The sequence below is a fragment of the Desmodus rotundus genome, chromosome 6 (genome assembly GCF_022682495.2).
Source record: "Desmodus rotundus isolate HL8 chromosome 6, HLdesRot8A.1, whole genome shotgun sequence".
Classification (NCBI taxonomy): domain Eukaryota; kingdom Metazoa; phylum Chordata; class Mammalia; order Chiroptera; family Phyllostomidae; genus Desmodus; species Desmodus rotundus.
Window position 1 is genome coordinate 158,909,985 of NC_071392.1, and position 26,689 is coordinate 158,936,673.

At 65.4% G+C, this 26,689-nt stretch overlaps 1 protein-coding gene across 2 annotated transcripts; it reads left to right on the forward strand.

Moving 5' to 3' along the window:
* The first annotated feature begins 578 nt into the window (after positions 1–578).
* TTYH3 (tweety family member 3) lies at positions 579–25,266 on the forward strand. 2 transcript variants are annotated; one of them, XM_053926670.2, is made up of 15 exons: positions 579–920; positions 13,201–13,370; positions 13,457–13,568; positions 13,707–13,927; positions 14,233–14,328; positions 14,539–14,611; positions 14,901–14,976; positions 16,634–16,689; positions 17,307–17,399; positions 19,504–19,596; positions 19,798–19,934; positions 20,757–20,930; positions 21,508–21,583; positions 22,227–22,327; positions 23,693–25,266. In XM_053926670.2, the coding sequence occupies exons 1-15, from the start codon at positions 798–800 to the stop codon at positions 23,706–23,708; spliced, it is 1,617 nt and encodes a 538-aa protein (XP_053782645.1). In that variant the 5' UTR covers positions 579–797; the 3' UTR covers positions 23,709–25,266. The 2 variants fall into 2 exon arrangements, with proteins under 2 accessions (XP_053782645.1, XP_053782646.1); XM_053926671.2 differs by lacking the exon at positions 22,227–22,327 and having other exon boundaries at positions 581–920.
* Positions 25,267–26,689: the final 1,423 nt, after the last annotated feature.

Consider the following 26,689-nt stretch of genomic DNA (forward strand, 5'->3'; position numbering starts at 1 on the left):
TCCTTATTGTTCCAGTTTTGCCCCTTCCTGGACACCCTGGTGACCTGTACCTGGCCCATCGTCCTTGTCGGCTCATGTCGAACTGCCTATCACATTTTGGTGTTCTGAGCACTTTACACGCATTGTACTTCCTTTTTACAGACGAGGACATTGATGCACAGAGAGGTTAAGTCACTTGCCTAAGGTCACACAGCTCTAGGTAACCATGCCAGGGTCTGAATCCAGATCATCCTTATTTTCCAGTCAGGCCCCTGGGTCCATTGCTGCGCGCCCCCGCCAGCCCGGCCGCGCCAGACCGCCCCCCCAGAGAAGCTTAATGAACGTGCAATGGTGGAACGGACCGACTCCGGTCCCCGTTTGCGGATGAGGAGAGGGCGCGGGTCCTCCCAGCCTCCCCTGCCAAGCGCCCCTCGGCCGGAGGACGGAGTCACATGTGGGCGGAGCCTTGCCCAACCTACCAATGGCAGTGTGGGGCGGAGTTAGGTAGCGGGGAGGGGCTAGTGGGAGGGGAGAGTCCTTCGGGTAACAGTCCAATGGCGGCCCGGGGGCGGGGCGGCGGCGGGCGGGGGCGCGCGGAGGCGGTGGCGGCGGCGAACAAAGAGGCGGCGGGCACGGACGGCCGAGGGGAGCCGAGCGCAGCCGAGCGCAGCCGAGCCGGGCCGAGCCGGGCCGGGCCGGGCCCAGGAGCGCGCGGGCTATGCGGGCTGCCAGGCCCGGGTCGACGGGCCTCTGAACCTGGCGCCCCGGACCAGCGAGGAGCTCCGCCGCGGCCGCGCGCCCGAGGCGGCCGGCCCGCCATGGCTGGGGTCAGCTACACGGCGCCCTGGTGGGTGACCCTCCTGCACCGGCTGCCGCACTTGAACCTGCGTTGGGAGACCACCAGCAGCCAGTTCCGACCCGAAGACACCGATTACCAGCAGGTGACGCGGACCCCCGGGTCGAGGGTCAGGGCCCCAGGTCATGGTCCTTCCTTTCAAAGGTCTGAAGACACCCCCTCCCCCATTGAGGGTCACAGCTCTCTTCCTCGTGGGTCGGGTGCCCCCTCCATGAGGGTCGCTGTCCCCCTCCTTTCTGAGGGTTTAAAAATGCCCCACTTTTCATTACTAGTCATTGCTGCCCCCCCTTCTTGAGGGTCTTCTCCTTGGTCACGGTCTCTCTTCTTCCAGGGTGTAAGGACACCCACTCCCCCATTAAGGGTCAACTGCTCTCCTGCAGGTTCTAGCCTCTCTCTGGTGTTGCTTAAGGCCCTTTTTTCTGGGGTCCCGTGGAGCTTCCTCTCTCCCCTCTGTGGAACCCCCTCTGCCAGCTGTCAGCTCCTGCCCAGGCCCCTGTCCATCACAGGGGCTGCCCTGGGGGGGCGGGGGGAGCTGGGGTGGGGGAGAGGGTAGGAGGTTGTCGCCAGGCAGAGTCCCCTACCCATAGGGCCCCAAAGATCTGCTGGACTGCTGGGCTGTTGGGAGGCACACAGTGCAGTGTGCCTCTGGTGACACCTAGCCTGCCCGGGACTGGCTGCCAGGAGCCCCTGAGGGAGGAGGCCTAGCCACAGGGACACAAGGTGGACCTGGGCCTGGAAGGCCGGAGGGGGCTGAGCCTGGGCAGAGTGGGGGGTGGCCAGGCCCTTCACATCCCTCTCCCCAGTGACTGGGCTGTCCCAATGGAGCTCTCGGCCCAGGGTCATGCCCAGCCCCAGCACCAGCCCTGCCGCTGAGCTGCTGCTGTTTGAGCACCGGGCCAGGGACCAGGCTGTGGGCTGTCCCTTCCTGCCTGGGAGTCCGAATTCCAGCAGCCTCACAACCTGCGTGCCTGGTCACCTGGCCACTGGAACCCCTCGGGGCCTCTTCTGTCTGACAGTCGTGGCGCAGCCGCCGGGGTGGCGTGGAAACAGCTTTGCTTGCCGAGATGGCCCTGGAGTCCAGTGTTTCATGGCCCATGTCACTGCTCACCTGCTCACAGCCCCTCTGTTCTCTGTGGCCTCCCTCATCCAGGGGAGAGAACTGGAAGCAGAGGGTGAGGGTGCCGTGGACACCCCAGCTCTGCAGGGGAGCCCCAGGCTCCCAGTCCCAGCGCTCACCCGGTGCCTGCCCCCCCAGTCCCGCGGACCTGTGTCTGAGCAGATTAGAGAGGGCGCGGGCCTGGCCGAGGCACACCCAGAGGCAGCAGAATTTTACAAACCCCACACTGCATTCTAGAGGCTGAGCCCTGGGGGGCGACCAGTGTGGGGGCACCAGCTCTGGGCTCCCCAGGAACTCTGTGTTCCGGCTCTGTCACGTCTGTCCCAGGAGCTCAGCTTCCACAGGCTGGAGGCTGGACTGCCTTGTCAGTTCTGCGGCTCCAGGCAGCCCCAGGGGCACCGGGGATGCCCAGCCACACCAGGTGCCCCTGCTGGCCCCGGGACTACCCCTGTCCCTGCTGCCTGCCACGCTTGGGCTGGCAACCTCGCTCCTGCCCTCCGGGTGCTGTCCTCTGTGGGCCTCCCAGCTGGGGTTCCAGGACACCTGGTTGGGAGTGAGCGAGGGGCAGGCCCCTGAAGCCGGGGAGGCCTTGGGGTGGTGGCCAGGTACCCCTCAGTGCGACCTGGCCTCCCGCAGGGCCCTTTCCTCCCAAGCCCTGGTTCCTTGTCGCTGTGGGAGGCTCTGACTCACCCTCTCTCTTGCCTCCTCTCTAAGGAGCAGAACGAGCCACTGAATAATTCACAGGGTGGAAACCGGCCTGTCTCCATCCCCCGCCACCCGTGCTCCCGGTGGGGGGCTACGGGGTGAGCCAGACCTGGGCCTTCGGCCTGCCTCCACCCTCTGTGCTGGTGCTTTTAGGCAAGCGTGCAACCTCTCTGAGGCTTCATACCTCCTCCCAGACCCTGGGGTGGTGCACCTTCTCTCCACGATCGCGGCGGGGATGCAAGAGCCCAGGCTCCTGCTCCCAGCTGGGCAGGCAGCGGAGGGAGCTCCCTCCCAGGGGGGTGAGGCGATGGGGCGCCATAGGCCATGGCTAGGGCCCCTTCCTGCCTCCCCAGGTGAAGCATTCCTTGCTGTGAGGGGCTACTACCCTGTCCCACTGGTGGGTGGTAGACCCTCCATCTCCTGACCTCGGGGCCGGGGTGCCTGCCTGTCTCCAGCCCCAGCCTGGCCTGCAGGGGCCCCAGAGCCCTCTCCTGCTGTGTGAGCTGGGCGCTTCTACCTCCTGAGCCGTACAGGGGAAGGGGGGGCCTGGTGCAGACTTGGGGTGGATGAGAGACCAGCCGTCAGCCTTCTTTGCTGTTTCCTGCCCCCATCCACTGTTGGGAGCCCTGGTGAAACCCACTGGAAAGCCCCACGGCCACCCTGTTTCAGGGCGCTGTGTGAGGACATTTATTACTAGCCTTTTGTCACTCGAGCCTGGGGATGAGGACCGTGTTCGTTACAGAGATGAGCAGGCTGAGGCTCAGAGGGAGAGGGGACTGGCCCAGAATCACAGTGAGCGGGGATCAGGCCAGAACCCTGCTGCCCGCCTCTTGCTCCTGACTCAGGGGCCAGACTCAGCTGGGCAGCAGGTGGTCAGGGGCCTCCTGGGTGGGGGCTGTCCTGAGGCCTCCCGGAGCCCAGCTGGCTCCTGAAGGTTGTGATTTCTCTTGGCTGAGGGTCTCAGGCTCCCAGGTTCCCACTCAGGCCTCCATCCTGGAGAGGAGGGACTCCCTGGCCATGGGTGCATCTCCTGGGGGCCTGTGGAGACTGCTGGACAGACAGACAGCGGGGGTGTGTGGTGCTGGTTCTGTGGGGCTGATGGGATCTGTGATGGGAGAAGGAGGCCAAGGAGCTTGGGGGACTGCCTGAGCCGCACCCCTACCTGCCTCCAGGAGGGGCTGCTGGCCTGGCTCCCCTGGAGCTGAGCCACCCCAGCGTGCCTGGAGCTCCCACACACGGGGCAACTGAGAGGCGCTGCCTGGCCTTCCATGGGGGCCGCAAGCCAGGCTGTGAACACGCAGCAGGGCCAGTGTCTTCCTGGAGCCTGGCCCACGCACCAGGGCAGACGGCAGCCATCGCCTCACGTTTTCCCCATGCGGGGGCCTGTTTCCTACTAGAGATGTGAGTGCTTGCACGTTGCTGGCATGATCCTAAAGATGAGAGACTGAAGTAGCCACGGGAGACCTCGGGGAAGAGGGTCCCAGGCAGCAGGAACAGCATGTGCCAAGGCCCTGAAGCAGGGAGGAGCCTGAGCCTCAGCCCAGAATTAGAGTCACTCTGATCTGAACATGCTGCCTTGGAAGGCAGTGAGTGCTTAGTGCCTAGAGGTGTGCGAGCCCAGGCTGCTGGCCAGTTAGAGGGGATGTGAGTTTAAAGCGATGCCAGCCAGGTCAGCCTGTGCCTGTCAGCGGGTGGCAGAGCAGCCCGGTCCGATGGGTGAGGCTGGCCCTGTCGCCACCCTCACCTCTGCTGGGAAGGAAACCCACTCTGGCAGAACAGCAGCACTGAGGTGCTCTCTCCTAGTTCACAAAAGGCGTGCACACGCGTGGGCCACCTGGCAAACAGGAAAGAGCATGAGCACAGAAACGGAGCCTCGCTGGCCGGAGTCCGTCCGTGCGCTTATGCTGGGCAGGCAGGGGGGGCACTCTCGGCGCTAGAATCGCGCCGTGCGCCCTTCCAGTCGCCTGCATTCCATCACCGTGTGTTCGGGCCTGTGTCCCTGGTCCGGGTTCTTGACGCTTGGCCTGCGCCCCGTGGTAGCAGTCCAGCTTCTGAGGCTGCAAGTGACAGAAATGTACGGAATGGCAGAGCACGCGGGGAGCCGGGTGAAAGCTTCTGCAGCAAGGACAGAGGTCAGGGCTGGGCTTCCGGGGGGCAGGGCCCGTGGGTGGGTGGGCGCGCAGGGAAGCCTCTGTGGGGCCGCACTGACTCTGGCTGTCTCCCTCTTGGCCAGTGTCAAAGTCCAGGGGCAGAATCCAATTGGCACCGCTGGGGTCACGTGCCTGCCTTTGGCTGGCGGAGGGCTGGCCTGCTGGTGGCCTGTGCTGCCAAGCGCAAACCTGCTGAGGGGCAGGCATTGGGGCCCGACTCTGGTTCCTCCGCCTGGCGGTGTGGGGTGTGCATCGTCACCAGGCTCTGGTGCTAGACTATCGACTCCTGGTTTTCAAGGGTCTGAGGATGCAGTGACAAGCTCTAGGGGACATGCAGGAAGGGACATTGCTCTTTTGTCCCTGGCCAGGGGCTCTTGGTCAGGCTCTGGATGGGCAGCTCTGACCCCCAGGCCACACCTGCTCTGCCCGAGAGGCTTCTGCTGGTTTTTCCATAAACGGTTTTCTGGGCAGCCACACACTGGCCCTGGGGGTGGGCGCCATCGGCCCCACCCTGGCCAGCGAGCACCTCTGAGTGGAAGATGTGGGCAGGCTCCTGCTCCAGCTGACGCTTCCCTCCCCGTGCACAAACCCCCCCCCAGCAGTTTCTAGGCTGGGGGAGGGGTTCCCTGGGCCCCCGGCAAGTGCAGGTCCAGCGGGCATCAGGGCTGGACCCCTCCCCCCACAGGCACTCTGCTGAGTCCTCAGTTGGAGAAGAGGAACCGAATCTGCAGGCAGGGACAGGTCACCGATATGGGAAGTGCCCCATGTGGCCCCCCGAGGGATTGGGGCACGTGACGGGAGCAGCAGCAGGACCCTGGGGGCACCTGGTTGCACTGCCTCCTGGGGTCTGCAGGGGTCCTGCCCTTGGGTCTGTGCTGGGCCGGGACACGCAGCCCTCGGGTGCCTCCGGGGCTCCCCACAACCACGGGGCAGGCGGCACCCTCAGTGGGGCAAGGCTCCAGAGGGCGAACACGGGGCACTGCCACCCAGAGCAGGGGGGACCACTTCCCAGAGGACATCCCCAAGCTAAGGTCCTGAGGAGGGGTCCAGGCCTGCCCTGGGGACCCTGCAGGAGATGGGATGGCAGAGGCCAACAAGATTGGTCCTGCTGCCTGCCCAGCAGGCCTCCCGAGGGGTCCACAGCATGGCCGATGTCTGCTGAGGCAGTGAGGGTCCGTGCCATGGACAGAGCAGGAGGGCTGTGGTGGGCTTGGTCAAAGCTAAGCTGCCAGTCCAGTGCCAGAGGCGGGGTGGGCTTGGTGCCAGCTGGCCACGAGGCCACTCTTGTTCTTGTCTGGAGCCAGGACAGGCGCCTGGGTGTGGGGTGTGCTTCCAGGGAGTGGTGCAGAGTGGAGCCAGGGCCACAGGTGTGCTGGATGGGCGGCACAGGCCCCCACAAGCCTCCCTTTCCATTGCCCTCCACTGAGGGCTGTGCTGTCGGTGCGCCCCCCCTCCCACCCACAGGAGGGGCAGGGGTGCCAAAGAGGCTCTTTCCTCCCGCAGTTACCACCGTGGCCAAGCCTGTCCTTCGTTGGCCAAAGGCCTAGGGTGAGGCTGGGCTCCCCAAAACCTAGCTGACCACTTCTCACCTAGACCACTTCCGCCTCGGAGAAGGGTGGCCGCCGCCATGCCACCTTGCCCTGCACACCCCAAGCTGAGTTCCCGACCGTCACAAGGGGCCCTCAGTCCAGTCCAGTCCAGGCTGGGCCGCACCCCCAGGCCACATGTCCCTGGTACAGGCAGCCTCTGGCTACGCCTGCGGCCGGGATCCGGGTTCCGGGTCTCCAGACCTGGCCAGTGGGGAGGCACTTGCGCACAGTGCTAGTAAAGAGCAGAGCTTTCCGGGGGCCATGCTGGGAGGGACGTTAGGCCAGTGGGACGGAAATAGACAAGGCAGTCTGGGCTCTCTGATGTCCATTCACGCTGTGAGCAGGCAGGCAGGGCCAGGGAGAGCCGGGCCTCAGTGCTTCCTACACACTGGCCCCAGGCTGCGGGGGTGGGAGGGTGCTGGGCCTGGGGGTGACCTGCCAGAGTGTCTCCGGGGCCCTGGGGCGCCGTCCACATGGTTCCTGGAGGGCCAGGCACGTGTGGCGTGTGCCTGTGAGGTCCTGAGGGCAGCTGGCGTGTGTCTGCATGCCACCTGCTGGCCTGGACAGTGGACCTGGAACCCTGAGGTGGGGGGGGTGGACAGAAAATTGGGCCCCTCCCAGGCTCCTACCCAGCTGGCCGCTGGCTGCGCTTTCTCAGGCAGGACCACGAGCTCACCAGCATGGAATTTGCAAACCCAAGCCTAGCTCAGTGAAAATCTGTTTTTAATTTCTGGCCGGGATCTGGCCGCCACAGCCAGGCGTGTTGGAGGGGCAAGGGGCTGCCGCCACACAGCCAGCTCGGCGCCCAGCTCAGCCCCTCAGCCTGGGCCCTCAGCATCCACTCGGCCTGGCCCAGGAGGTGAGCCGGCCTTTTCTGGAGCTTTCCTCCAGAGGCCTGTGCCAGCTCTGACCCTGCCTCTGTCACTTAAGCATGGGCTCTGGGGGTCTCTTCTGGCCTCAGGTCCCTGGTCTGGGAAGTGAGTGTCCCCCTGCCTTGGCAGCCTGGGGACCAGTGAGCCTGTGGCTGAAGCCGGGTCTCAGTGGGTTGGGGCAGCTGCGGGGTGTGCGCTTCCCAGCAGGGGCCCAGACTCAGGGTTTGGCCCAATGCCCCCTCCCCGACGCCCTGGGCCCCAGCCCAGACACAGGGGAGGGGGTTCCTACAAGGTGCCTCCTGGATACCCCATGCTGGTCTGGTCCTCTGGAGAAGGCAGTTCTGGGGCTGGGGTGGGACGCCCCTTCAGATGCAACCTAGGGCCCATTGCTCCCCTGCCTGCCCACTCCACCCCACCCACCAGACCCCTCGCTCTGCCCCCTGGTGCTGCAGGCCCAGGCCTGAGCCCAGCCTGCTCTCAGCTGCCGGCTGTCCCCACCCCTCATGGTGCACTGCTGACACCCACTGGCCCCAGAGGACAGTTCAGGGGACACCCCCTGATGCTTCTGTGCCCTCCCAAGGCCTCCCCCTGGAGTCTCTAAGCCTCCAGGTCTGCCTGCTGGGGTCTTGGGAATCTCTGGCCAGCCCAGCAGGGCTGTGTCTTTGGTGCCCCAGCGCCAGGCCCAGTGCCGAGTCCAGATGCCACAGGTGCTGCCATGTCCTGTCTCGGGCCAGCGTGGGCCCAGGGGCCCTTTGTGGGCCACTCAGCCTTCCTGCCCTGGGGGGACAGGTCACCAACACGAGGATGGTGGCACACCCTGCTCTTTGCCACCTGGTGGGCCTGCCCTCAGGGAGGGCTGGCAAGGGCTGAGCCCAGGTGTGCCGGCCTTCTGGCCCCGGGCCTCGCCGGCTCCCAGCCTGGCTGGGCTGCTGCCCCACTGGGCGGGGATCCTGCCTCCGCCCCGCCAGCTGTGTGCCCTCGAGGAAATCCCGGTGACTTCCACAGCGAAGCTGGCAAAGGGGTCAGTCTGCTGGGGCCGGGACAGCAGGGTGGTGGTCGGGTCATGCGTGGTGCTCCCAGCCTGGTGGCCTGGGGCATTTCGGTGTGGCCTGTGTGGAGCTGAGCCTGCCATTGTGGCAGGTGGGCCCACACGAGTGCGCTGACCGGCCTGAGGCAGGGGCAGCGGGGGGTGGGGGGTGGAAAGGAGGTGTGGCAGGAGCTGGCCGGAGGCCTGCAAATCTCTCCGCTCTCCCCTCTGTGGGGCAGAGCTGAGCCTCCCACTCCACGAAGCTTTTAGGCGGGTTTGGTGGTCCACCACGGCCCTCGTGGGCTGGGCCTGGGGCCCAGGCCCCTTGCAGCCAGAGTGCCAGCAAGCCTGAGGCCGAGCCAGGAACCCCCCCACCCCTCAGTGCTGCCCCTGCCCGCCCCCTGCGTCCCCCTGTCCAGGCTCGGAGGACCTGCTGGGGGCTGGGGCTTGTCAGGTTGCCTGACTGGCCTCCGGCCTGGGCCTGGGCCAGAACTAGGGTGGAGAGAGGCTTCCGACCTCGAGCTCTGGCTCTTCAGTGCTTCCTAAGTGGGTGGGCTTTGGGGGCTCAGGGCACCAGAGGGGGTTGCATCGCCGCAGGCCAGGGCATTCTCCTGGGCACACTTCGTGGCAGGGGCTGCAGGGCCTAGAGGAGGATGGGGGTTGAAGAACAAGCCAGGGGGCCAGGAAGGCGGGTGGCCGCGGCGCCTGGTGGCACACGGCTGCCCGAGTCCTCATCGCTCTGCCCTCACTGAGCCCAGCACACTCCTGGTGCTTCAGGTGGCTGGTTGCCAGCGCCGGGGCTGGTGGTCGGGACGTGGGCCCGAGCATCTTGCCGCGCCCCACCGAGTGCTGATGTCCCTTCCGTCACAGACGGAAAATTCTGTTTGGTCAGAGCCCAGATGCCGATCAGGCAGTTCTCATTCTCTTTCTGAATGGGCCCAGGCAGGAGCCGGGGACACCAGCCCGTGGAAAGGGGAGGCGGGCCCCACGGGAGTGCCAGCGGAAGCCTGGTCTCTGGGAGACTGTCCTCAGGAAACTGGGGCAGGGGTCAGGCGTGGCACTGGGCCCCGAGGGCCGGAGGAAGCAGCCGCCTAGCCTGATGCTGCTTCCCAGTGCCGACCCCCGCAAGCGGGGCTCCCACATGTGACCGGGAGGGCGCTGTCACCTCCCTGTGGGGGCCCTACGAGGCTGTCCTGGTACGGAGCCTGCAGCTTGCCTTCCCACCCAGTGGGGTTGCTGTTTAACATTCCTGGGAAGAAGCCGTTCTGGCCCTGACAGAGAGAAAGCAGCCCAGCCTCTCGGGGCTTGGGGTGGGGGTCACAGGGTCCCCCTGTTTCTGAGTGCTCACTCTGCCAGGCCTCGGGGCCACAGGGCACCACCCCTGCCAATGGATGAGCCTGTTGAGGCCTTTATTGCACCCACTGGGGGAAGTGTGGGCAGACGGAGCTTGTACATGGATGCCAGAAGTGGGCTCCCTGCCCTCTCGGTCAGGTGCGGCCTCCTGGGGCTGGGCAGGCGGGCCAGGAGGGCAGGGTGGTACCTGACACCAGAGGAGCCTCCACCTGCCGATGCCTCCCAGGCTTGGGCCATGTGTGCCCTTGAGTGCCCGGCTGTGAGCCCAGGTCCCACTTTAACCCCCAAGGGCCTGGGCCTGGGGGCACCAGCCCCACCCTGACTTGGCTCCCTGAGGCAGGGCTGCATGGGAGTGTCCTGGGTGTGAGGCTGCCCCCGGCCAGCCCCTTCCAGTCTCTGGCAAGTGTCTGGTGCCCAGGGACTTGGGACCCCTCCACCCACCACCCACAACCCTGCAAGTTTGTAGCCACTGCTGGAGAGCTCATGCGGCAGCCCCTTCATATGCATGTGTGAGCGTGGGTATGTGTGGGTGTGAATCTGTAACATGAATGTGCGGGTATGACTATTGTATGTGAATGTGTGGCTGTAGATGTGAGTGTGAATGTGTGGGTGTGCACTCGCTCACCGTGCCTGTGAGCGGCCCTGGGCTCCCTCCCCTCTGGCAGCAGAGCACCCGCCCGCCGCCTGCCCCCCCCAGCCCCCCACAGGCCGAACACACGTGGGCCCCGACTCCTTCCAGGGGCTCCCCACTGAGGAGCTGCTCTAGGCCTTTACACACAGCTGCTCACCTAATCTAGGTAACTGTCCAGGAGAGCGATGTGCCGTTTTACATGTGGAGAAACTGAGGCACAGAGTTTAAAGTCACCGGCTCAAGGTCCCATGGAGAACCAGGCAGAGGAGCAGCTGAATGGCGGCACTCCAGTCCCCTGGGAGCTGAGCGCCCCTCGGGGCCCTGAGTTTGGGAGCAGGGTGGGAGCCAGGAGGGAGGCCCTCCCCTGGGCCTCTGTCCAGCAGTGGGCAGGGCAGTTCTTGGCCTCCTGGTGGGGGCGCCCAGGGAGTTTCTCCCCTTGATCTTGGCTCCTGGGCATGGGGGCTCTGGCAGGGGCTGTGGCACAGCACCACAAACCGAGAGGGGCCCAAACTCGGCCTCATGGCTGCCAGGGCCTTTGGCCGGTGTGAGAGCCCGGGGATGGGGGGCGGGGGGTGGGAAGCACTAACCCATCTTACACAGCCAGCAGGGCCAACCAGAGGCCACACGGGACTGCACGTGACTGAGGTGGGCTCAGGCCAGCGGCTGCCCACGCCTGGCTGGAAAGAGCTGCTCCCAGGTTTCTGGTTTGGTGTTTTAATTATAAAGGTAGCACGTGTTTGTGGCTTTTCAAAAAAAATAGAAAAACAAACCAAGAAAAAGAACCCAACAACAAAAAACTAACCCAATCAAAGCTGTAGAAGAAGATCCAGGAACACTGCCCAGCCGCCCACCTCCGGGCCGGCCCTGGCGCCTCCCCGCTGTGCCTCGCCCCAGGTACCAGGAACTGGCCGGGCCTGCGATGCTTATCTCGCCTCAGCTTTCTCATCTGGTCGATGGGAGTGGGTGGTCCTGGCGCCGCCGAGGCGTGGGACCCAGGTGGGCGAGCTCTCCGTGTCCCGGCCACGCGCCGGTGCAGACTGCTCGCCGCCCGGCTGAGCTCCGAGCTCTGCGCCCCAACCTTGCCTCCTCACCCAGGAGGGCCCGCAACACTGGGAGCCGCGGCTGGCGGGGCTTTGAGGGAGACTCAGTGGGGTGCAGGTTTCTAGGGAGGGGTGTGGGGGGAGCCACAGTGGCAGAGCCTGGCGACTGACTTGGGGCTGGTGGGTGGCCTTGGTTCCGGAAGTGCAGGCATCCCCTGGAGCCAAGGCCCCGGGCAGTGGACTGCACTGCCCTTTGCCTCTGACCTGTGGGGCGGGTCAGACAGACCCTGCGGCACCCCTGGTTGAGGCCCAGCCTGTGCACATGCAGGCAGACCCAGGGATCCCACAAGAGGGCGCTCTTCTGAGCACCCTAATGTTTACTGATTCCCTGCATCGGGCAGTGTTGGGTAGGGTAGGGCTGGTGCTTAATGCCAGAACCCTTAAGGTAAACGTGCTCCCCACCACAGCTGGCTCCTGGCCTGTGTCCCCGTGACCTTGAGTACCCCGGGGACCTCGAGGGAGCCTTAGGCTGAGAGGTGGCTCTGATGCCAGCCCCACAGCCTGCTCCTCACCCCACCACTGGTGAGCAGGGGAGGTCAGCTCTCCTGCCAGTGCAAGGCAGGGTGTGGCAGCACCCCATCCCCCACACTGATGGGGCCCAGATTGCTTGGTGGGCACTGCGAGACGGCCTGTGACTGCGGCCTCCCAGTGGTGCCCTGGCCTTCCCCTGGAGAGTGCCTTCCTCCCACGCTGCCTGGCAACCATCTCCAGGGAGACAGTCACTGGGCACGGCGGAGGCGGGGCGGCTGAGATGCAGTCCCAGTGCCTCTGGCCGAGCCTCTTGTCCCAGGGAGTCCCTTGGGGCACTGGGCCCGGGTGTTCCACCCCCAGCATCTCCCTGGCTCAGGCCCACAGAAGGCCAAGTTGCTGAGCACCCAGACATGGGGAGGGAGGGTGTCCCCAGGTCCTCCTGGGGTCCAGGCCGCGGGGCCAGTGAGGGCAGCTGAGAGGTGCTGGTGGTCCCGCCACGCCTGCAATGGGCCCCTGGGGGGGGGGTACTTCCTCACACTGCCCCCACGAGGTGCACGTGGCCCTCTATCTCCCACCCTAAGGCCTGTGCTGACGGTCCCAGAGGGCCAGTGGGGCGGGCACCTGCCCCCTTCCTCCATGCCTCCTCTGGAGCCAGTTTATTTGTGAAATGGGCTGAAGCAAACTGACCGGGGGCAGGGCCCAGAGGGGACGGGGCTGGCACCGGTCTTGCCAACGAATGCCCTGTGCTGCGCCTCCCTGCCCCCTGTGAGCACCCACTGGGGACCCCAGCCTTAGGGACAGGGGTGCCTCCCCGGATGTGGTGGAGAATTCCGGGCCTTCCAAGCTGCGGGGGACTCAGGGGCCTGGAAAGGCAGCCAGGCCCAGGGCAGCCTGAGCGTGATGGTGAGGATGGGGGCTCCATGCCAGCAGCCCCTTGCGGGGCCTTTACTGGGACAGAGCCTACCTCTGCTCGGAGGCTGTCCTCTGGCCAACCCCTCCAAGCACCTCCTCACAGGGAGGGGGACCCCTGCTCAAACATCCTACCTTGGGCTCTGGGCCCCAGGAGGTGACAGCTCCCATGGGGAGGGGGGTGAGGTGGGGTAGGAGAAGTGGACCCCATGGCCTTCCCCGCCTGGCTCCACCTAGTAGCTTGGGTTGGGTCCCGGTGTGTCATGCAGGGTTGAGGACCAGACTCTGGGTGACCACAGGTGCCACACGCAGGTGTTGGGGAGCTGCGACCCCAGAGGAGGGGAGGGCTCTTAGGGAGCAGGTTCTGGGTGCCCTGTCTGGAGCTCAGGCGGGACGTGCTGGTCCTGGCCCCCACCTCCAGCGCTGCTTCCCCGCCCTCAGGCGCTGCTGCTGCTGGGCGCCGCCGCGCTGGCCTGCCTGGCCCTGGACCTTCTCTTCCTGCTCTTCTACTCCTTCTGGCTGTGCTGCCGCCGGCGCAAGAGCGAGGAGCACCTGGACGCCGACTGCTGCTGCACCGCCTGGTGTGTCATCATCGCCACACTGGTGTGCAGGTGAGTGGGGCGGGGCCTGGCCTGTTGGCGGTGGTCAGGGCCCCTGTGGGATGCCAGCGCCCTCACACGACCTCGCCCTGTCCCAGCGCCGGCATCGCCGTGGGGTTCTATGGCAACGGGGAGACCAGCGACGGCGTCCATCGGGCCACCTACTCGCTCCGCCACGCCAACCGCACAGTGGCAGGGGTCCAGGACCGCGTGAGTGGCTGCCGAGATGGCAGGGGGCTCCGCTGCTAAATCCCGTGCCTGCGCACGTGCCCGAGCCTGTGGGAAGAGGCCGGGTGGCGGGTGTGTGCTGGGTGGTCGTGCGCCGGCTCACCCGCCTGCTTGGCGCAGGTGTGGGACACAGCTGCTGCCCTGAACCGCTCGGCGGAGCCCAGCCTGCAGAGCCTGGAGCGGCAGCTGGCCACTCGGCCCGAGCCCCTGCGGGCGGTGCAGCGGCTGCAGGGCCTGCTGGACACACTGCTGGGCTACACAGCTGCCATCCCGTTCTGGAGGAACCCGGCCGTGTCCCTGGAGATGCTGGCAGAGCAGGTCGACCTCTATGACTGGTACAGGTACGGTGCACTCCTTACGGTCCACCCCGCCTGGCCCTGCCACTCCGGGGTTAGGCCTGACCTTCCGAGGGCCGGCTGGCTGCCAGCACCCAGTGCCTGAGGTTTTATGGGTCCGAGGGTCTGGGCCTCCAGCAGCCACTAGAAGAGCTGATTCCAGACCGAACAGTCCAGAACCACCCATGGGTGCCCCTTTGGGTCCCCAGCTGTTTGCCTCGACTCTGCCAGCCCAAGTCCAGATGCCTGACCTGCCCCAGCACCCGCGCCCTCCCCCAGCCGCCTGGGGCCCACACCCCCTGTGCCTGCAGGTGGCTGGGCTACTTGGGCCTGCTTCTGCTCGACGTTGCCATCTGCCTGCTGGTGCTGGTCGGCCTCATCCGCAGTTCCAAGGGCATCCTGGTCGGGTGAGTCTGTGCCCTGGCCTCCCCCTCCCCCATTGGTGGGTCAAGCTCAGGGTCTGCCCCCGGGGAAGAGCCGCAGGCCCTGTGTGGGCGCAGCCACACCTGTGCACTGGGAGCTGGCCCTCTGGCCAACAGCCTGGTGGGTGGCATGACTCCCGCCGCCTCCCCTCCACACCTCGTCTGGGGGTGCTGACTGGCTCTCATTGCCCCAAGGGTTTGCCTGCTGGGGGTCCTGGCCCTGGTCATCAGCTGGGGTGCACTGGGCGTGGAGCTGGCTGCGTCTGTGGTGAGTGGCTGCCAGGGAGGGTGTCCCTGTCAGCAGGGCCTGTCCTGGGGGTGGGGAGGGAGCCTCAATTCCTCGCTCCTTCCGACTCCCACGGGTGGGGGGCACCGAGGGCCCGAGGGGGCGGGCCCTGCCCTGGGGCATACAGCAGTCCCTGCATCTCCCTCCCACCCTTCATGTAGTACCTTCCTGAGTGCAAGCAGACCCTGGGGGCAGAGGCTCCACCCTGGAGAGCGGAGGGTGGGAGGGCCCAGCTTGGTTGCCCTGTCTTCCTTGCCCACATCCATTCCAGGGCTCCAGCGACTTCTGTGTGGACCCCGACACCTACGTGACCAGGATGGTGGAGGAACACTCGGTGCTAAGTGGGGGTGAGTGTGCACACCTGTTGCCGGGCTGGGAAGGCCCCGCTGTGTGAGGCCGAGGTACCCAGTTGGGGCCCCAGGGTCAGGGTCAGGGTCAGGGGGAGGCCGGGCCCACCCGGACCAGAAGCTAGCGAGTGAACAGTAACAACTCCCTCAAGTGGGAGGCCGCTGACGACGGGAGGGGGTAGGTGACATGGAGGGCAAGGAGGGGCGCAAGTGATGGGGTGAGGTGACAGTTAGCTGCTTAGAGCAAGCAGTCTGGCGGCTGCCAAGGAGGGGCTTTGAGTGGGAACAGAGACGGCTGTGCCCCATGTGCAGAAGCCCCGAGGCAGAGACACACGGGGGGTGTTGGTGAGACAGAAAACAGCCGTGGCAAGAGGAGAGGGTAGGAGGCATCAGGGCCAGGTGTGCTCAGGACTTCAGACTTCACACCAGGGACCCATTGGAGGGTGGGGAACAGGGGGAGATGTGCCGGGGGTGAGTGTCTGCCCCAAGCTTCTTTGGGCTGCCAGAGCAGCAGGGGGTCAAGGAGGGAGCCGGCAGGAGACAGGGCTGCTTGAGCCCACAGGTGAGAGGAGAGGACAGCGAAGTGGCCTGGGCCAGAGAGAGGGCAGAGCTGATGGGGGCAGAAGTTCGGATGCAGGGGAGAGGCAGGAGGGCTCCAGGGCTGTGGGCTGAGCATGAGGTGGGGGACAGAGCCCGAGGGTGCGGACTGGCCCTCACGGAACTGTCCCCCCTTTTACCCAAGAAAGCCCCAGGGGCAAGCGTGCAGGGCTGGTTTTAGCCTATTTTGCTAAGGAATCATTTCCACCTAAGCCCGAGGAGCCCCACCATGGGGTGGGGGGCCCTGCTTTGCCGGGGGCTGGCCAGGCTGGTGACAGCTGTCCCCACCATTGTCCCAGGCCTTGGCCCACACGCCAGCCCCGTTTACAGCGGCTGGCGTGAAGTGGGGGCCTCGCCATGTTTCCACACGAGCTTGACGGGACCCCAGAACTGAGGGGCCGGGTGTGGGCGCGGCCCACCCTGCCCCCTGTCCGGCCCCTGTCCCCGAGCCCATCCTGCTCTGGGCCCCCGAGGGCCCTCAGCAGGGGAGGTGTGTGGAGCTGCAAAGCTAGTGTCCTGTTCAGGACAGGGCGGGACTCTGACCTCCCGGGGGGCCCCAGGGCCAGAGAGCAAGGAGGGGCAGGAGGGCAGGCGGTCAGGGTCTCCTAGGGTTTCCAGAATCAGAACTGTGAGTGAATCCCTGTCTTTACACGCTGGGGGCGGCTCTGACCCTGTTTCAGTGGGGTGGGGGCAGACAGGACAGCTGTGTCCTGGGTCCTCCAGGCTGTGACCTCTGGGCTGCATCTCCTTCTCTTGAAGACGACACCCTGGCCTCAGACGGGTTGTTCTGCCCCGGGGGTCTTCTGACCCAGCAACCACCTCTGCCCCCCCTTAGCGCCCCGTCTGCTGCTGCTGCCGAGGGAGGGCAGGTACGAGGCTGCCCCGCAAGAGAGTCGTGCCCCTGGCGGGGACACAAAGCGGAAGGGCCTGGGCCCAGCCCAGCTCCCTGGGGCCCAAGTCCACCCCACACGTGACCGTAGACACTCACATGTGCACACAGCCACACACACAGCCGCGCCCACAAACGTCCCGTTGCTCAGCCGCTGCCCTCTCTCCGCAGACATCCTGCAGTACTACCTGGCCTGCTCGCCCCGCGCCGCCAACCCCTTCCAGCAGGTGAGAGCTTGGGCTGCTCCGGCCCCTGGGTCGCAGGGTGGGGCACAGGCAGAAGCCCCCCACAGGCCCTGGCCCCTCAGCTGGGGTATCCACAGCCCCCCAGGCCCACTGTCAGGCCGCAGTGAGGTGAGGAGACAGCTGGACAAACGCCTTGTTGATGTCACTAACTGCCCCTCAGGTTACTGCCCTGGTGCCCCCATGACCCCCAAATCCCTGGGGCTCCTCTCATTTCCTGGGTTGCCCTTGGCCAGCCCTGCAGGGCAAAGCCAATGGGTGGATGTGGAGGAGCCCAGGAGCACTTCACAGTGCGGGGGGCCTGTGCCGGCAGGAGTAAGTGGGCAGGTGTGGCCACGGTGGGTTTGGAGGGAAACCCTCAGCCCGCTGCCCATCACTCCCCGTGGCTGCCTGGCACTCAGGGTCCTGAGGACCGCAGGTCTGCTTGAAAGATGCAGCACCCCCAACTGTCTGCATCCTCTGGGTGTGTGACGCCTGGGGGCCGGGAGGGGTGTCCCACGGGCCCCCTCAGCAGAGTGCCCAGACGCCCCATGTGAGGCGGGGCCTGGGGGGGTAGCAGGCTGCCGGCCTCACCGCCCTCAGCCGGCCTCTCTGTGGAGCAGAAGCTGTCGGGCAGCCACAAGGCGCTGGTGGAGATGCAGGACATCGTGGCCGAGCTGCTGAAGACCGCGCCCCGGGAGGCCCCGGCCACCAAGGTGAGGGGTGGGCGCAGGGTAGCCGGGCGGCACCACCACGCAGGGGCCTCCTGCCCATCCTCCCACGCAGAGGCTTCTCCGTCCCTCTCCTCCATCCTTCCCTCTGTGTCCCTGGGGATTTTCGGTGGCTTCTTAAAAAATATTCTGCTCTTCGTCTTTATTTTTTTTTAAGATCTTATTTATTTATTTTTAGAGAAAGAGGAAGTGAGTGAGAAAGAGCAGTGGAGAAACATCAATGTGTGGTTGCCTCTCGCACACCCCCTACCGGGGACCTGGCCCACAACTCATGCTTGTACCCTGACTGGGAATTGAACCGGTGACCCTTTGTTTCACAATCTGGCACTCCATCCACTGAGCCACACCAGCCAGGGCTCTATCCTTCATTTAAAAAGTCGTACAAACTCCTCATATTAAAAGAGTAGGGAAACTGGGAGGAGGTGCAGGGCAAAATGAAGACCTGCGTGGCTGTGATTCCTGCACAGGTGCGCCCCCTGGGGGATCCTGGGGACCTGAGGCAGCAGGGACTCTGCATGTGCTGGTGCTGGGTGGTGCCCCTCTCTCTCTCTTTCTCTCTCTCCATCTCCCTCCCCCTCCTTCTCTCTCCCCCTCGCACTTGGGCACTGTTACTGCCACTGCTGACGCCCGGCCCCCCGGAGGTGTGCATACCGCCCCACACTCTAAGTTAATGTTACTCCCTTTTATTTCTTATTTCTGCCAGGGCACCCTTGGTCTTTTGCAGCCTGGGGGGGGGGTAGGTAGGTGTGTTGGCTGCTTGGGTGCCATCACAGCGCCACACCACGGGGCTTAGGTGTTTGTCTCCCAGGCCTGGCGGCTGGAAGTCTGAGACGCAGGGGCAGGCACGGCTGGCTGCCCCAGGCCTCTCTCCTGGGCGTGCGGACGGCTGGCCGTCTCCTCCCTGTGTCCTTGCATGGCCGTCCCTCCCTGGGTCTGTGTCCTGCTCTCTTCCCACAGGGACCCTGGTGAGAACGGCTCAGGGTCCCCCCACCACAGCCGTGTTTTACCTTCATCAGGCCCTCACAGAGCCCGCCCCCATGTGCGGGCGCATGCTGAGGAGCTGGTGTTAGGGCTTCAGCAGGCGGGTTCTGGGGGGACAGAGTCAGGCCCTAGTAGTAAGTCATGTCCTGAGACCCCATTTCAGGTTGCAGGGGGGCCATGGAAACCATGTCACGGGAGGTGGGTAAGGTCCAGTGGCTCATCCAGAGGGACCACTGTCACCCCCGGGGTGTGTCTGTGCAGCCTCTTTCCTTGGAGATGTAGGCAGCGGTGTCCATGTGCCCGGGCACACATGGCGCATACACACACCCGACACACGGACACGTAGACATGCATGACTCAGACATACACCCAACAACACGGATGTGCAGACACATGTGGCAACTCAAACATGCATGACCATGCTCACTCTACACAGTGTTTTCAGGGATGTTTTGTCACTTTAAAAGTTGTGGAAATTTTCCTTTGTCTTTAGCTATTTCTTAAAATACAGCTTTTGAAAGACCCAGGCCCGCCCTGGCTGGCGCGTCTCAGTTGGTGGAGCATTGTCCCGTCGCCGAAGGGTTGTGGGCTCAGTTTCCATTTCCGGTCGGGGTACGTGCCTGGGTTGCAGGTTCGATCCCCCGTTGGGGTGCGTACGGGAGGCAGCCAATCAGTGTTTCTCACGTCGGTGTGTCTCTGCCTTCCTCTCTCCCTCCCTCTCTCTCTTTAAAAAAACAAGGAATGAGAAACAGGTCTGCAGGTGAGGATAAAACAGGGCCAGACCCGTGTAGGGAGACATGTGGGTGTGCCTGACCTTTCTGTGACGGTAGAGGCAGCACAGTGGTGTCTGCACTGGACAGGCATTTGTGGGCCCCGCTGTCGTCCTCTCCCCTCCTGTCCCCAGCTGTCCCCGGAGGCCAGGCCAGACTCCGGCGATGCCATTTGTAAAAGCAGGGGATCCTCAAGGCCTGAGTGGAGACGGCAGGGTTGGGGATGGTCCCGATGGCAGGGTGTGAGGAGGGTGGAGACCTGGGAGAACCCCAGGCACCTGGGGCTGGTAGGGCTCCCCTCCAACGTGGCGCTGGCCTCCCGTGGTGTGTGTCCCCAGGCCCCTCTGCTCCGTGTCCAGGAGGTGCTGAATGGCACGGAGGTGAACCTGCAGCACCTCACGGCCCTGGTGGACTGCCGCAGCCTGCACCTGGTGAGACCAGCTCCCGGGGCCGGGGCCGGGGCTGTGACTGGGAGAGGGGAGCAGCTGGGGGCCGGGGTGGGGACCCAGCCCAGCCTCCAGCTGGCTCCCCAGGGAGTGGGGGACGGTCTGGGCTGCTGTGAGCTGGGCTGCAGCCCCAGCGTGTCCGTCTCACCCTGCTGTCCCGCCTCTTCCTGTCCCCACTGGACTCAGGACTACGTGCAGGCCTTGACCGGCTTCTGCTATGACGGCGTCGAGGGTCTCATCTACCTGGCACTGTTCTCCTTCGTCACCGCACTCATGTTCAGCTCCATCGTCTGCAGCGTCCCGCACACCTGGCAGCAGAAGAGGTGAGGGGCTCAGAGATGCCCTCACGCCTCCCCAGCCCCGGCGCGCAGGGTGTGGTAGGCACCTGCCTTCCGGACACCCCCATCCTAGTCCCCAGAGACGGGACCAGTGCCTCCCCACCTCCTGACCTGCCAGCAGCCCCTGCGTCTCTGTGAGGCTGGCGGGTCCTAGAGGAGCCCCGTGTCCCAGGCGGGACACCGAGCCTGAGGAGCTCCCAGCACAGGGGGGCCACCAGGCCAGAGCAGGTGGGGAGAAGCGGCCCCCGTCGTGGGGCTGGCTGCCCGCCCACGCCCTCTGCACCTCCAGCTGGCCACCCGGGTGCAGGTGTGCAGGGCTGCTGTGGGGGAAAGCAGCTGGCTGGCTGGGGGTGCTCACAGCTCTGCCGGGAGGGCCCCAGGTGGCTGTGGCTTCCATGGCCCACTCAGCCGGCTGACCTGAATGGCCCCTCCCTCCCTGGGGGCCACTATGTCCTTATCTTCGAAGGGGGGGTCCTGGCAGCCCCTGCCTCATCTTCCCAGTCAGTACTGGGTGGGGGGTATTGGGGTGCCAAGCCCCTTCCCTTCTTGGGCCCTGTGGTTTCTCTCCCACAATCACCACCTCCCCTCCCCTTTGGGCTGTGGTTGCTTCTCGGTGGCCCAGCTCCGGTGGCAGATAGCTCAGCTCAGATCCCTTCCCTTCTTCGGGACTTCTACTCCCTTGTTCTCTGTTGTGATGGAGACGCTGCCGCTGCCAATGGAGGCAGTGACAGCGATGAGGATGGTGGCGACGGTGGTGATGATGGTGAATTCAGGGCCTGATCTTGTGCCGGGTGTCCGTCCCCACAGAGGCCCAGACGAGGACGGGGAGGAGGAGGCCGGCCCAGGGCCGCGGCAGGCACACGACAGCCTCTACCGCGTCCACATGCCCAGCTTGTACAGCTGCGGGAGCAGCTACGGCAGTGAGGCCAGCATCCCAGCCGCAGCCCACACTGTCAGCAACGCCCCGGTCACCGAGTACATGTGAGTCGTGTGGGGGCTGGGGGTAGCCCCGGCGGGGACAGGCAGAGCCAGAGAAGGGGGGCTGCTGGACAGAGGCCCCCAGGAGGCCACACAGGGGGAGAAGGGCCCATACCACAGTGGGGCCACGTTAGGGCTGGGCCTTGCCCCCGCAGGGGCTGCCGGGGCATGGGGTGGGGTAGGGTCGGCCTTCTGTGCCCAGGCAGACCTGGGTCGAGGCCACAGGGAGGCCACTGGGTCAGACACAGGGTCTGCATCTAGCTAGGCCACAGGGATGCTGTGGCCCAAGGCCCAGGCCAGACACCAGATGCGCAGGCAGCCAGGTGAGAGCATGCTCTGGTGGGGCTGAGGTGGGCAGGCGGGGACACCCTTGGGCCCACTCTGAGCCCTTGGTTACTGTGCTGGGCACTTGCCAGAAGGTAGCACCCAGGGACAGTGAGAAAGCCCAGGGTGTGCCGCCCCTGCTGAAGCCATGGTTGGGGGCACAGGGTTTGCCTGGATCCAGAGCTAGCCCACGGGCTCAGAGCTGGGACCACCGTGGCCTGTGGCCACTCACAGCCCCTCTCTCCTCACTCCTCAGGAGCCAGAATGCCAATTTCCAGAACCCCCGCTGTGAGAACACCCCCCTCATTGGGCGCGAGTCCCCACCACCCTCAGTAAGTCGGAGCTGGAAGGCGGGCGGGGGCGCCACCCTGCCACCTGGGTGGTCTGCTGTGGTCCTGTGAACCTGCAGCCGGGCCAACGGGGCTGGGTGGGCTTGTAAGCTGGCCTTAAGGTACCCTGGGGCCCAAGTAGGCAGCAGAGGCCAGTGGCCTGGCTGCTAGCCCTGCTTCCCAGCCAACCTTCTTCTTCCTCTTTTCCTTCTTCTGGCATCCTGAGCCTAACCCAGGCCTTGGGCCCTGGCTGCTCCAGCCTGGCCTGGTGTCCCCTCGGCCCTCAGGGCTGAAGCACGGGAAGTGGGGGACAAAGCGGTTTTGTGCCAAACAGAAGGAGCTTACAGAGAGGCAGGGTCCTGGATGGGCTTCTGGAGGTGGTGGGCTGCAAAGGACAGGGCGGCCGGAGGGGCTGAAGGTCACCTTGCTTCAGAAAAACTGCCCTAGTGGGCAGTGGCCCCACTGTGCCCTGAAGCAGCGCTGGCCTGGACCTCCTGGACCTGGGGCGCTGCAGGCTCCCCGGCTGCCACCCGCCGGCCCTGTGCCCTGGCCTCCACAGCCACCCCCAGCTGGGCCCTCACCCTGGCGTTGAGGCCACTCTCTCTCTCTCTCTCTCCTGCACCCCTCCCACCCTGGGCCCTCCTAGCGGTATCTGGCTGCCCTGGACTATGGCAGCCACACAGGCTGGCAGTTTAAGCCCCTGGACAGTGCCCGAGCGCGGTGGTGGCCGTGCCCTCAGAGTGACAGGTACTGACCCGCCTGGCCCCTGCCCTGTGCAGCGCCTGCCTGCCTCGCCTCCGTGCCTCATGCCCTCTGCTCACTGCCGCCCGCAGCAGGGCTGGCCTGGGCCCGACGCAGGTGCCCTGGGGCCACCCCAGTCAGTGCTGTGGGGCCAGCACAGGCCTGTGGCTTCGTCGCTTCCAGCACAGCCAGAGACCTCTGGGGCCGGCCCTGGGCCGTCACCCCACGTCAGGGGCAGTGAGACCCTCCCCTCGCCCAGCTGCTCTAGTCACCTCCCAGCTAGGACACCGTCTGCCCAGGCCCCCTCCCCACAGCGAGCCCGGCCCCTGGGTGCGGCCCTGCATGTCCCGAAGTGCACATAGGTGGCGCCAACGAGCGTGTGGGCTACGCCCAGCCGTCCCCATAGTGCTGTGCGCCTGCATGGGCTCCCTCAGCAGTCTGGGCTGCAGCCCGCTGCCCCCGCCCCCTCCGCATGTCCACGGAATGCCACAGCCCCTAGTGCCCGCTGCTGCTCCTCCTGTGTCCCTCCTGGCCCCCAACAGGCACGACAGACCCTCCCCAGCAGGAGTCCCAGGAGGGTTCTCAAGACCAGGGGACACCATCCTCCTGACCTGGGGACTGTCGGGTGGGCTAGCCTGTGGCTGAGGGGTCAGTCTGCCAAATTCCTTGACAACCGGTGACCTGTGGCACAGGTCTCGGCCCTTGTCCCCACCCCTATGGGTGTGGGGCCTTTTGCACGTGGACCATAGCCCTTGCCTCCTCCACGTGTGTTCATGGGCACATGTGTGCATTTGCACGCACACACATGCACGGGTCCGGCCCACACATGTGCGCTGAGCAAAGCCCTCGCGCCTCAGGTTGGACGAGGGCAGTGAGCTGTGCAGTCCTCCCCGCCCCCACTCGCCTGTCCCTGCGTCTGGGGCCCGGGAGGAGCCCATAGCTGGTCCCCCAGCTAAGTGGCCGCAGCATCCCCTCAGCCTGAGGGGCCCCCACAGCTTTGGGGGCCCTCCTTTCCCAGGGTGATAGGGCAGCATGGCTCGTGGCCCTGCTGCTCCAGGTCCTCGGGGACCACCTGACTTTTCCTGGAACATGCCCGCCCCCCACCCTTGCGTGGCGCTCTTCGCATGGCCCCCCAGCCGGCGCCCCACAGGGGAAGGAAGGCTTGTGTGTGGCCTTCAGGTCCTGGGCCCGGGGGGCCTTCGCACTCTGGCTCTTCGGTGTGGGCAGAGTGCTCATCTCGTCGGGACGGGCCCTCCCAAGCCCTCCCCCAAGGCTGCCAGCCACATGCCCTGCCCCCGGGAGTGTTTGCAGAGCGCCCGGCCGAGGCTGTGCCCATGCCCTGCTCACCAATGCCTCCCTGTCTCCCTGCAGTACACGTCCAGCATGAGAGCCAAATACCTCGCCACGAGCCAGCCTCGCCCCGACTCCAGCGGCAGCGGCCACTAGACCGCCAGGCCGGCCAGAGCCCCATGTGCCAACCGCCCTGCCCTCCCCAGGCCAGCACTGCTGCTCCCACCTCCCTCAAGGCCTCCAGCCAGGCCCTCCCTGCCCCTTCCTGCAGGAGCCTGCAGTTCCCAGCAGGGACCCCGGCCACATGCCTGGACACCTGGGAGCATTGCCACAGGACATCCCGGCCCCACGCCCTCTGCCCTCCCAGGGTGCAGGTTCACAGAGCCCTGCTCCAGGCCACACAGCCGGCGCTGCACCCCTGGCCCAGTCCTGCGGCACGGGGACCCTCAAACCCTGCAGCTTCCACCTCGCAGCACCCTCCTCCCCTCCGAAGCCCTGACGCCCTGGGTCACTCCGTGCCCTGGCGCCAGTGCCTCCTTGCTCCACTCTGCAGTGTCTCCCTCCTTCTCTCCCATCCTGACAGCAGGCCCCTCCCATCAGCGGCCTGAAGCCTCCGGAGGGGCCACCTTTTCTGCCTCTGCCCAGCATCGCTTTCTCCCTCAGCACCCGCAGCACCCGGCCCTCCACGCCGCAGGAGGGCACCAGGTATCACGCCCAGCCCAGGCCGCTCACCCAGTGCTGGCCGCCTTCTTGGTGCCAAACCCTCTCCCTCTCCCCCCAGACTTGGCAGCTGGTTCCAGTTCCCTCTTGCACTAACCACACTCATCATCTCTAGGGTGGGCAGGCCATGGGGCTGCCGGCGAGCACACTCCCTCCCGTCCCCTTTCCATCCAGGACAGGTGCAGTGTCCCGGAGCCCAGGCTCAGGGGCTGGACCCGAGCCTCCTGTGAATGAGCCCCAGCCCCTGCCGCCCCTGGGGACTAACCACTAACCTTACCCCAGCCACCCACCAGGGCCCCCGGCCAGGCCGGCGAGTGTGGCCCCGAATCCAGGACAACCAGCCGGGTGTCAGGCTGGAGCCGCCGGTTCTTGGGCGCTGCTGTGGGAGGACAGGCAGCCCGTCCAAGGCCCCGGACAGCCCTACCCGGGCTGGTGTTGCCCCGGGAGGACTGAGGGCTGTAGGACCGAGGTCCCTGTGGCCTCGGTCTCCCTACCTGTGAAGTGGGAGCAAGGCCTCCCTCGGGTGCTTTTGGCTTTAGTGTACAGTGTTTGCTGTTTCCTGCCGTGGAGGGGGCCAACCCCAAGTCGGGACAGGAAGACCCCTGCCAGCCCCAACCCTGGCTTGGCCGGCCTTACGCGGAGGGGCTGGGTGCTGGCTGTGGCCTGTGAGGCCCCGGCTGAGGTCCCACAGAGAGAGCCAGGCAGCTGGCTGAGCAGTTTACAGACCAGGGGGCCGGGGGACGCTAACTCCCAGAGCGTGGGCAACACCCCTTCCTGGGGCCCGCTGCGGACAGACCGCCTCCCTCCCTCTGGGACCCTCTTTCTTTGTGCTGGTGTCTGGGACCAAAAGGGCCACATCTGCCCCACCCGGGGTCAGCCTCTGCCCTGGGAAGGGAGGGGGTGCTAGTGGACTCACTTGGGCCCTGGGATGGCCAGACCTCGCCCTCACTGTGCTGTGGGGTGCTCCAGGCCCCCAGGGACCAGGCCATAGCCCGCCTGCCCACTTGTGCCCTGGGCTCGGCCCCATGGCCATGGCCAGAGCATCCAGGCCTCCCACAAGGAGGGCCCAGCAGTCCTGTGGTGCCAGCCTCGTGCATGGCAAGGCCTTGGCAAGGCCTGCCCACGACCTGTGATGACGTGGAGTCCCCCTGCATAGGCGGGGTGTGCCCACTTGCCCGTGACGCCCCCCAGTTTCTCCACTCACCGACGCTGAATACAGGAGAAGGGAGGAATCCAAGGGGTTCAAAGCTGAGCTTCAGCCATAGGGGGGGGCCCACATTGGTTTTATTTTTGTTCTGTGTTGGGGCCTCTTCCTGGCCATCCCCACCCTGCTAACCTCCCCACACCCCTGCACCAGTCCCCCACCCCTCTAGCCTCTCCACACCCCCCACCCCTGCACCAGTGGGCCTTGGGTGCCTCTGGCCCTGCAGCATCCTGGGGGGTGGGTCCTCAACCGTGTGGGGAGCAGGGACCCTACAAAGCCCCACAGGGCTCAGCCCTCACGAGGCTGGGTGAGCTGGGGGCGGGGTCCAGCTGGGACACCTGGCCTGTGGGCCCTGGCTGCTGCCCCAGTTCGGGGAAGAGAGTGGGAGGCCTGGTTGGAAGCCCTTGACCCTTCTCCCAGCCACACCCACCCCATCTCACTATGCAATTCCAGTCCAAGCACCCTGCCCCTGCCCATCCAGGACCCTGCCGAGCCCAGGACGAGAGTGGGTGGCAGCCCCCTGGGGGCCAGTGGGGGCAGTGGGGGGGGGTTGTTCATACAGTCACATGCTCATGTTTGCTATACGCGATCTCCATACCATTCCGTTGAGACTCCGCCCCTCCTGGTCCCCTCCCACCATCCCCTCCCACCAGACTTAATATCCACGCTGACTGGGGACAGAGGCCTGAGCCAGAGGTCACTGACCTCCGACCTCTGACCTCCCCAGGGCCATGGCTGGATGTGCTGTCGCTGTGTTTGTTTTTTCTTTTTTTTTTTTTCCCCCCAAACTGGGCTTGGGGTTTAATTTTTATATCTTTGGGGCTTTATTTTTCTTGGCAAATACTAAAATCTCGTCAATATAATTTCTGTGGTTTCTATTCAGCTTGGGTTTCATGTTTTAAAATAAACAAATTTTAAAAAACAGGCCTCCCCTCCTGAGTTGTTCTGGCTCCCACCCGAGCCCGTGGGCAGGGTGGCCACATGCGGGGACCCTGGGGCTGGGGAAGTAGAGTGGGGTGCGCATCAGACCCAGGGTTTGGGGGCAGGGCTTCTGGTCCTCCTTGCGGCTTCTCCAAAGGGTGTGTGCTCCAGGAACTGCGTCTCGAGGGCAGTACAGAAGCCTGCTTTGCAATCTGGATATGCAGTGGAGGTGC